The sequence below is a fragment of the Condylostylus longicornis genome, unplaced genomic scaffold (assembly GCF_029603195.1).
Source record: "Condylostylus longicornis isolate FDR11 unplaced genomic scaffold, ASM2960319v2 ptg000037l, whole genome shotgun sequence".
NCBI lineage: Eukaryota > Metazoa > Arthropoda > Insecta > Diptera > Dolichopodidae > Condylostylus > Condylostylus longicornis.
This window is the reverse complement of record NW_026578006.1, coordinates 1,885,536-1,895,872: the sequence shown is the minus strand read 5'-3', so window position 1 is coordinate 1,895,872 and position 10,337 is coordinate 1,885,536. Positions and strand designations below refer to the sequence as shown.

General features: G+C 22.2%; 1 protein-coding gene across 3 annotated transcripts; it reads left to right on the top strand.

Annotated features, from left to right (window-relative positions):
* The first annotated feature begins 3,897 nt into the window (after positions 1–3,897).
* Positions 3,898–9,646, top strand: LOC129608868 (neuroendocrine protein 7B2). 3 transcript variants are annotated; one of them, XM_055520630.1, is made up of 2 exons: positions 3,898–4,303; positions 8,398–9,644. In XM_055520630.1, exon 2 carries the CDS (start codon positions 8,440–8,442, stop codon positions 9,274–9,276), a length of 837 nt encoding a protein of 278 aa, XP_055376605.1. In that variant the 5' UTR covers positions 3,898–4,303; positions 8,398–8,439; the 3' UTR covers positions 9,277–9,644. The 3 variants fall into 3 exon arrangements, with proteins under 3 accessions (XP_055376605.1, XP_055376607.1, XP_055376606.1); XM_055520632.1 differs by lacking the exon at positions 3,898–4,303 and adding an exon at positions 7,942–8,102 and having other exon boundaries at positions 8,398–9,646; XM_055520631.1 differs by lacking the exon at positions 3,898–4,303 and adding an exon at positions 7,942–8,097 and having other exon boundaries at positions 8,398–9,645.
* The last annotated feature ends 691 nt before the right edge of the window (positions 9,647–10,337 follow it).

The window sequence follows — 10,337 nt, the reverse complement described above, 5'->3', positions numbered from 1 at the left end:
TAACTTTAGACAATAATAATCAAAAACTATTTACACTATAGCTATTATACTAAAATATTTTTCCAAATGAAATCTCAGGCAAAACAGTTGCTCTCAAATTTTTACTATAATACACTTATTCTGTCACACACAGGTCAAATAATAAACAATATTATTTTTGTACTAAATTATGGTTGATAACTTTGATTGAAATGTTTATGCAAGACACAAACCATTTAATAGTTTTTGTTATGTAATCAATTTCTGATTTCTTTAATATTTTAATAGGAATTTTTCCTACTGTAGTATTTTTTTTTAAATTAATTTTAGTACATAAATTTCTATTATTATTATTTTTTTTGTCATAATTTTAGTTCAAGGATAGTTTCATTTTTTTTTTCTCCTTTTGACCTCTTCTTGACACCGTTCTAACAATATTATAATTTTAAAAACATTTAAAAACAATTCATTTATATGCAAATATAATTTTAAATTGTTTTTAATTTATTTTATGCAAAAATAAAATTATATAAATAATATAAATTTGTATTTACTTTGTCATAAACTTAAAAAATTATAATATAATTACAATATTATAGTATGTGGTATAATATAGGTACGTATATAGATAAAAATTTCTTTTTAATGTCAGTATATTAAAAATTAAAATGAATTTAATGATTTTAGATTGAATAAATTTTTCAAGTCAGTATCCATTATGACATTTTTTCTGACATTTTGATTCATACACAATTTTAATGAACTTTAATTAATTTTTATTATACAAAAACATTTAAATAAAAAATTTTTTATTTATTGGAAAAAGTAAAGCGGTTTCGCTTAGCATACGAAGGCAAAATAAAAGTTGAAAAGAATAGGCAACATGTTGAAGAAGAATTTTTGAAAAGTACTAATGCAGCTGGTGTTATGACAACAAGAGCAGGACGGAAGGATAAACATAAACAAGAAAAAGAAGGAGTAAACATACCATTTCGTTTACACACCAGAACTCTTATATAGGAACAGCGTTAATTAAGTCCAATTGAAAGTAAGAAATTAAAGCTAGTGACTTATGGAGGGATTAAATAGAGCAATTTGCAAGAAATACAGTTAAATGAATGCAAGTAAAACAAACATCGAATAATTCTATCACATGAAGGGTAGAATTGTAACAAAATTTCATAGACCTTATTTGAAAGATAAATTTAAACAGTTTTACATTTGGCAATCAATTAATATTCCATTTTTTTTTTGTTTGGAAAATTTAAATTGATATACATATACTTCTTCGTCATAAATATATTTGTATGTACAATGGCTGTACTATGGACAAGCATTTTCTATATCATCCCCAATACTTTTCCCTCAAAAAAATTTTATTTTGTTGAAATATCATAGGAAAAACATTATGTTAGCAATGAAAAAATAAAATATTCATTTAAAAACAAGATTTTTGTCTGAAAAATTTGCAAAAACATGTGTAAAAATTTTTTTAATTCATGCAGATATATTTTTGTTTTTTTGAAGCATTTTATTAAACAAATTGAGACCCGATTCGGAATTATTTCCAAAAAATGTTATCAATTTGAATTCGCTTTAAATGCAAAGAAAAAATTTTATTTAGAATATACGTATCTAATGGAAAAATTTGGAAAAAATTTTTTAAAATTTAGTTTTTTTAAATTTTCATAATGGCCCTGTTTTCCATCGCTCATTGCAAATGTTTACTTTGCATATATGATAGATCTGCCGCTAACAAAATTTATATAACAATTTACAGAAACATTGTTATGATAGTATCTATGATTTGAATCTGAAAATTTTATCAATATTTATTAAAAAAGAAATAATTGCATATTTTTAGGTAAGAAATCTTAAATTAAATCTTTTATACAACCTTAAATAAATAACTACATACTATGTTTAATTCATAATTTATAAATTATTTATATGATGGTCATAATAATGGTTATATACTAGTTATTGTGTATGTATGTACGATATATTATTATTACGTAAATGAATGTTTTTTTTTTGAAAATTGTGATAGAAAATTTTCAATAGAAATAAAATTCTATAGCTCTTTATAGAAAAACTGTTACGTGTTATAAAAAATTCAATTACATACATAACCATATTGTAATATGAGTTTATATTTTATTAAATTATATAATTGCAATACAATGCAATATAATGTAATTATATATTATATTGAATGTGTGATATTCAATACATTATTGTAATAAATCATAGAGAAATCGTAATTTAAAATAGCAAAATTCTTTAAAATTCAAAATATAATATTAAGTACTTATTCTTTTTTGTCTAAATACCTTAATTTTCGAAAATATGAAGGAAAAAAATTAGGTTTTGCTTAAACTAACATAAAGAATATACTAAAATATTTTCCTAAAATAACATTTCTTTTGTTATTATTAATAAATAATATGTATATTGTGTTTCTATTTCTTTCTTATATAAAGTAAAAGATAATATACCATTTTTTTCTCCTTTTTTTTCATTTGTTTCCTAATATTAGGCACCTATATATGTTCGTATATCGAAATATATATAAGAGCACATAAATTGTCGAGAGTTCGCGTTGAGTATGCGTTAAAAAAGGATTTTTAATTTTCTTCAATGGTTTTCATTTAACATATATATATATATATATATAAAGTGATTATATATAGGTGTGCTATATACCGTTATTCAATAATATTGTATTACAAAATTATGTTATATAAAAATAAGTTAAAATCCTTTTATTATGCATCATTTTATGTTTTTATTTTTTTGTTGTTACTTTATTTTAAGCAATAATGTTTAACATGTAGCAGCACTTAACAAATATATATAATATAGGTTATTTATATATACACTTATTCAAGTAGATATTTTATTATACAAAAAGTCTTTATGAAATAAAATTCAAGGAAATAAGGAAAAATCTCAAATTCTATTGTTATATAATGACGAGAATGAATAAAGTAAGAATAGAGTATCAAAAGTTATATTATGATTTATTTAAATGATTACCGATATATTTTTGCAAAAAATGTTACCTTCTATTAACATGTTGAACTCATGTTAACTTAATTTCTTATTCAGCAATGTAATTTAAATTGCTTAATTAAGTAGATTGAAAAATATTTTGAATTATTGCAGTTTCCCACCAAGTTGATAATTCTTAAAATATTAATATTATTTACGAACATTTTATTTGCTTATTTGAGAACATTTATTTGAAGTTCCTGAAATTTCTGCTCTATTTTATTGGCAAAACTAAATTCATGGTATCAAATGAAAATCTCCACCAAAAAATTCTGTGATATATTCTGTCCTGCATACTTTATTGCATTGCTTTGCACAATTACAAAATCTCAAAATCTAAGGGGAAACAAGAAGAAAAAAACAACAATATTATTTTTAAATTTTAAAAAAAAAATAATTATTTTTTCATTGTTTCAACATAATTACCATAATATATACATATATATATATATATATATATATATACTTACAAAATGATTGTACATGTAACAATAACCTCATTTTTTATGTATTTTGCATTTTTTAAATTCCATTCCATTTCACAAATAATTCAAATACCATTTTATTTCGATTCTATTTCATATGCCCTTAATTTTATAATATTACACTTTTATGTTATATTTATATATTTTAACATTAAAACACTCACACACACACACATAAATGTGTTATATTCTCAAATATAAATGTTCGTATATATATCCAACAGTTTGATAAGATTTTCTCATATTCTTTTTTCGTTTGATACACCGTATAATGTGTGTGGTGTGTAGGGGGTGAAAGCAATGAATTAAAAAAGGTTTTTCATATTCTTTTTACTGTTCTTTTTCCTTTTTTTCTGTTTTTGAAGTGCTTGTTTTTCTGTTTGTCTTGTGCGAGTTAGCCTAGTCATCATAAAAACTCGGTACCTATTGGAAGGGCGAACAAAAAAAAATATTTTTTTATTTTTTATTTTAGCAGTGATTTTTTAATAGTGTTTTTATAAAGAAAAATTACAAAGGCAAAAACGAAAAAAAAAAATATTAAATTTCTTTTAATATCTTATAAGTGCAAGGAAAAAAAATTTATTAAACTTCAAAATTTATTTTTGTTTTTTTTTATAATTAAAAATTAAAATTTTGTGTGATTTAAAAATTAAAATTGTTGAATTGAAAATTTATTTAAGAGTTTTGAAAAGTGGTGTATCAAGAAAAGAACAAATAAAAAAAAATTTTCAAGAATTTTTTTTTTATGTACAATTTAAATAATCGGAAGTGTTAAGGAGACAAAGGTAAAATCATCAAAAATAAAAATCTTAAAATTTAATTTTATTGAGAAAAATTTTGAGAAAATAATTTAAAATTAAAAATTTTTAATAAAAAATTCATAAATATTTTTCCAAAATCTAAAAAAAAAAATCTTTTTCATCCTTTTCAATTTCGCTTCTTTTTTTTTCTATTTTCCAAATAGAGGAAAGAAGAGAAAGAAAAATATGTATTTTTCTTCTCTTTTACTTCTGTGTACATATAAAATTCCGCTTTTGTTTTCTTTGTTTTCTTTGTTTTTGTTTTCATATTATATGAGAGACTTGCGCTTTAAAGGCACTTATTAAAAAAATTCTTTTAGGGATTTTCAATTTTATTTTATTTTTATTATTTTCATTTTTCTCTCTACGTCATCAATTCATAATACAAGTTCAAATAGAAGAATAACAAAAAAAAAAAATGAAAATACAGAAAGAAAATTTAATATTATGTATATGTGTATGTATGTAGGTATATTATAAGATATGTTTACGTAAATTAAAAGCAGGTAATCGAACCGTAAAATTAAAAAACAAAATGGAATTGAAGAATAAAAGAATCATAATATAATGATAATTAAAAGCATGAACAAGACACAATTGGAACCTACCTAAGAAAATTAATCATATAATACTATCAAAGAAATGTAAAATTCGAATTAAACTGTATAATCTAATCTAATATACTCGTATTTTGATCTATATTAATTTTTTAGCAATATAATAGCAATAACAAGAACTACGCTAAGAATGAACTCTAATTTTGCCAATGCAAATATAAACTTTTTAGTCTTTAATGTTCCTAAACAGAAAATCAACTTTCTCAAAAGAACATGATTTAATATTCTTAACAACATTATCAAACTACATTATTCGAACTATAGTGAAATACAGTTGGCAGTGGTGGCTCGTTGTCACACCTTATTTCATATACATTCAGTTTTAATGCGAAAAAAAGAACAAATTATTAAACAAAATGTATTAAGCTATGTAAAACAGCTGAGAATTGGAGCATAACTTTCGATGGAAAGGTATTTTCTGTTACGTTGTCACTTTATTAAAAAATTAACAGAGCTTACTTTGAGAGAAAATAACTAAGATGGGGAAAAATTTAAATTTTATTCTAATAAATTAAAATGTTTGTATTAGTAACTAAAATCAATTAAAAATATCGTATAATTTGGACTTCCCGTTTAATAACAACAAAAAATTCGAAAAAGAAACAAAATTTTTGGAATAATGGTTTATTTGATAATTGTAATTCGACGTCTTGTCCTCGCAATAAGCTGTCAAAAACTGTGACTTTTTTTAACTTTGACGAACATGAAAGAAAATTTTCTAAGATAAATCTATTTACTTTTGAAATTTTGAATTTCTATCTAGAATTATTGTAAACGGTAATATTACGTTTAAAAATATTGGTTCGGTTCTCTGACTAAAATATTATCTAAAACAAAGTAGATAATTACTAAGTGTAAGAGAATGATGATGATGACAACAATATTTTAGAGGGTGATGATACGTCTACCTTTAAACATGTGATATATACAAAAGAACTCTAAAAATACATACATACATACTTATACACTTTATTTAGCAGATATATAGTCAAATAATTATATATTATAAAATTTCATTCTCAGTATTTTGGTTTTCTTTTTCTTTTAGTTTTCGTATACATTTCTGTATTGCCTTTGTCAATATAAAGATTAATATCAATTTTCCAACTCCAAGTTTAACATATAAAATTTATGAATTAAGTGAATCGTTAAGCAACAAGTCATATATGTATTTTTATATATAGATATATATGTGTTATATATAGGAAGATTTTATTTGGAAATTTTATATTTTTTATATATGGAATTTGTTGCGTGTAATAGAAATTTTCATTCTTATATTTTATGCAATTTATGTCGCCTTTTCTTTTTATATATACATATGTATATTTATAATTCTATCTTGTTTTCGAAACTCAGTTACACACAATACCGACATATTTATATATACTCGTGTGTGTACAGCTAATTCCTGTTTAATTTAATATTTATTTTTCCAATTATAAATATAATTCTTTTTTTTCATTCAGTTATTTTCTGTTTTTAAGGATAATTAAAAGGGATCTAAAATTAGATTATAAATAATTATATTATTTTTTAAATGATAACATTCCATATAAATTACTAATATAATACAAATAAAACAATTAAGATAAGTTTTATATTCTCTATATGTATGTTTGCATGTACTTAGGACACGTTTATTAATTAAATAAATAAAAAAATATGAATAAATTTTGTTAATAGAATAAATTTATGTAATGTCAAAATGATAAAGTGTCAAATTGATTAAGTCAAGAGCAATATAAATATTAAATACGTACATATATGTGTGTACATATAAGTGAACTTTGAACATTATTTAGATAATTTAATATTAAATAAAATAATAAATCATAAGAATAAAAAAGAATAAACCAATAAATAATATTAATAAAAAAATAGAATTTATTGAATTATTTGATAAAAAAGACAATTGAGAAGGCAACACAAAAAAACATTAATCGAATTACGTATATAACATAAAAATGAGTAACTCTTTTAAATGTCAATAAATATTTACACATACATAAAGGTAATTAATGTATGGGGTAGCATATATACTATATAGTACATGACATATTATCTAGGATTATGTATATGTTATTATGTATACCTAGGATGATATTATATAGATATGAAAGGGTGACAACAAACTTGAAAATAAAAAATGCTTACGTTGTAATTTTAAAAGAGAATTGCATATATGTAGGGGTTATTTTTAATTATATTTATTTTTTACCTACGTCGGCACATACAAAAACAACAAATTTTTTCGGAATTTATTTTCAATAAAAAAAAAAGTATTTAAAAGGAAAACAATAAAAATTGGAAAATTTCCGTTATTGTGAACAACTGTATTTAAATACATACATAGGTATGTGGGTGGAAATTACGTTTCATATTCTCAAGTATATGTAGAAAATTTAAAAGTTGTATCTATTTGTGTACTCATAGTAGTCATAGGTTTAAAGATAATGTGTGGAAATTTTCAAAGTTTAACAAAAGAAAAAGTAAAAAGTAATTAAATAAAAATTAAATGTGAATAGTTGACAAAATATTTGACGATTCCGATTACAGGCGAATTCGCCTTTCCTTCGGCAAAATTTATTTTGGTTAAGAAAAAATCCTACAAAAATACGATTTAGCACTTTCAAATAACTTGTGTATGTTTTCAATCCTATCATCTTCTTTTACATTTTCCATAAGCCTTCAAAAGGAAATCGCCGCCGCACAGTTTTGCTTAATTAAAATGCATTCTATAGTATTTTATAAAGAATTTTTTAAGTAAGCGCTTAGCTTTTTAATATTATTATCTTTTTGTTTTTTGTTCTTATGTTTTAAAATTTAAATTTTTTTTAGTGGTTTTTATATGACCTTACAAAATAATTTTATTCTAATTTCTTTACAATATTAATACATGTATCTAATGGTTCGATAAAATAATTCAATTAATTGAATAATCGAAAAAATCACATTTATTTATAAATTATAATATAAAATGATTCGATTTCAGTATACGCTAAAGATTGAATGTGTACAGTGGAAAATGTAATAATTATTTAAATATTGAAACATTAATTAATAAAAAAACTGTAAACTTATAAAAAAAAGAAGCAGAATGTTTTGTTCATATCATTGAAAATCTACTGTATATAAAAGCTCGTACACGTCAGCACTAATGTTAAGTATAGCAATTTGATCTTTCAATTACAAAAGTCATATTTTTTGAAAATTTTGTAAACGAAGCAAACCAATGTGTAATACTATAAGATTAAGAAAATAGATTGAACGGATAATAAGAAGTTTTCATCAATTTTTGCCGAATATTATTGAAAAACCAAAAAAAAAAAACAAATTCATAAATGAGAAAAACACTGTTTAAATTCACTTTAAAATTTGAATATTTAAAAACACAAAATTCCTTAAAAATTTTATGTTTAATTTAATGAAATACTAAAAGTTTTTTATATTTATTTTTAGGTTCAGTATTATCACGAATTCACCTGTTTTAATATTATAAATATGACGATTCCGAAGCTGTTATTTATTGTAATTTTTTCAACTACAATATGCCATCAAATCATGGCATATATACCAATGACAGCAAAAGATCATTATTTATCTGATATGTTAATACGGCAAATTGTTGATCGTATGGGAAAAGATTTACTTGATTCCGATGAAATGTATGTTGATCAATTGAGTAGTACTGGTCAATTACCACCATCATCAAATTTAGCTTTAATGTCAAGAGCATCAAAAGATCAATTAGAAAATGAACAATTAGATTATGATGCATTATTGGAATCAGCTGTTGGTAATCCAAATCCATCATTACGTGATCAAGAATATTTACAACATAGTTCATTATGGGGTCATCAATATGTTTCTGGTGGAGCTGGTGAAGGTCCACATCGTTTAAAACCACAAATAAAAACTGATGCAAGTTTACCAGCATATTGTAATCCACCAAATCCATGTCCATATGGTTATACAGAAGAACAGGGTTGTATGACCGATTTTGAAAATACAGCAGCATTCAGCCGTGATTATCAAGCAGCTCAAGAATGTATGTGTGATGCTGAACATATGTTCGATTGTCCAAATAATGATCAAAATGATGAAAATCGTCAAATGGCATCAGATTTAGAAAGTTTTCTTGTACGACAATTTCATGCAGCTGGTGGAACAGAACATAAAAATTTAGTTGCAAAAAAATTTCATCCATCAAAATATAGCAGCTCAAATAAAATACAATTTCGTTCATTGGATGATGATGAATCATCTCTTGCAGAAAATCCATTTCTACAAGGTGAAAAATTACCGATTGCTGCCAAGAAAGGAATCAATATTTATTAAAAATTTTTATTTAAAGGGAGAGATTCACCTCTATATTTTTTTGTTCTTATTTTATTTTTACGAAATTTTATTTTATTTTTTTTTTCCTCCAGAAAAATATTAAATCAGATAAAACAAAAATTCTATGTTATTTAGATTATTTTTAAAGGAATGAATATTTAACACCAGCTTAAAAGTGATAGTAGTGATTTTAGAAATGAAAGTCATTTATAAAATATTTAATATTTTCTGTTAAATTTTTGTATATTAAAAATTGAAAAAAAATGATTGTGCGAGGGGAAAATTTTCACTTAAAGTTGAAAAAAAAACAACTTGTTCAAATTTCTCTATAATTCACAATCATTTTTTTAATAATTCAAAATTAGCATTCTGTTTTTATAATACACAATTAATTTTGAGTGTTTATTGTGATATTTCAAAAAATATCGTAAAATATCTTTTGAGTTTCTATTGATTTCTTAATAAAGATTTCAAGGAAAATAATAAATAATTCATAAATTTAAATTAATAACTTTAAAATTTAAAAACAAAAAAAAAGAATTCTTTATATATTTTTTAAACATATTATATATTTATTAATTCATAAATTTAAATGTACTCAAAATACATACACACATTTATATACACTAAAAGGAAACTATACCATTTTTTAAACTTTACATTTAAAACAAAAGAAAGTAAAATTTAGTGTTTATTAAACAAAAAAAAAATTTTCTCAACTTATTAAAAATTTGTGTATTCTGAAAATAAATTGAAAAAATAAACTAAAAACAAAAAAAAAAAAAACAAATAATTTAGAACAAAAAAGAAATTAATCTAATTGAGTGATTTTTTTTTAAATATAAAAATAGAGATATATTTAGAAGAAAATTGTGATAAATATTGTTGAAATATCCTTCCTTCCTCCGACCTGGTTAATTACATATATATAGACATAACAGTCAATAAATTCTTCTAAAACCATTATTAATTTAAGTTAACTTTACTTGATTTAAATGAAAAAAAAATTTAAAAATTGGAATTATTTATTAGATAATTAAAAAAGAGAATTTAAAATAATT

Bases quoted from the DNA above. Each gene is read 5' to 3' on its own strand.
- LOC129608868 (XM_055520632.1), top strand. From the start codon at position 8,440: ATGACGATTCCGAAGCTGTTATTTATTGTAATTTTTTCAACTACAATA.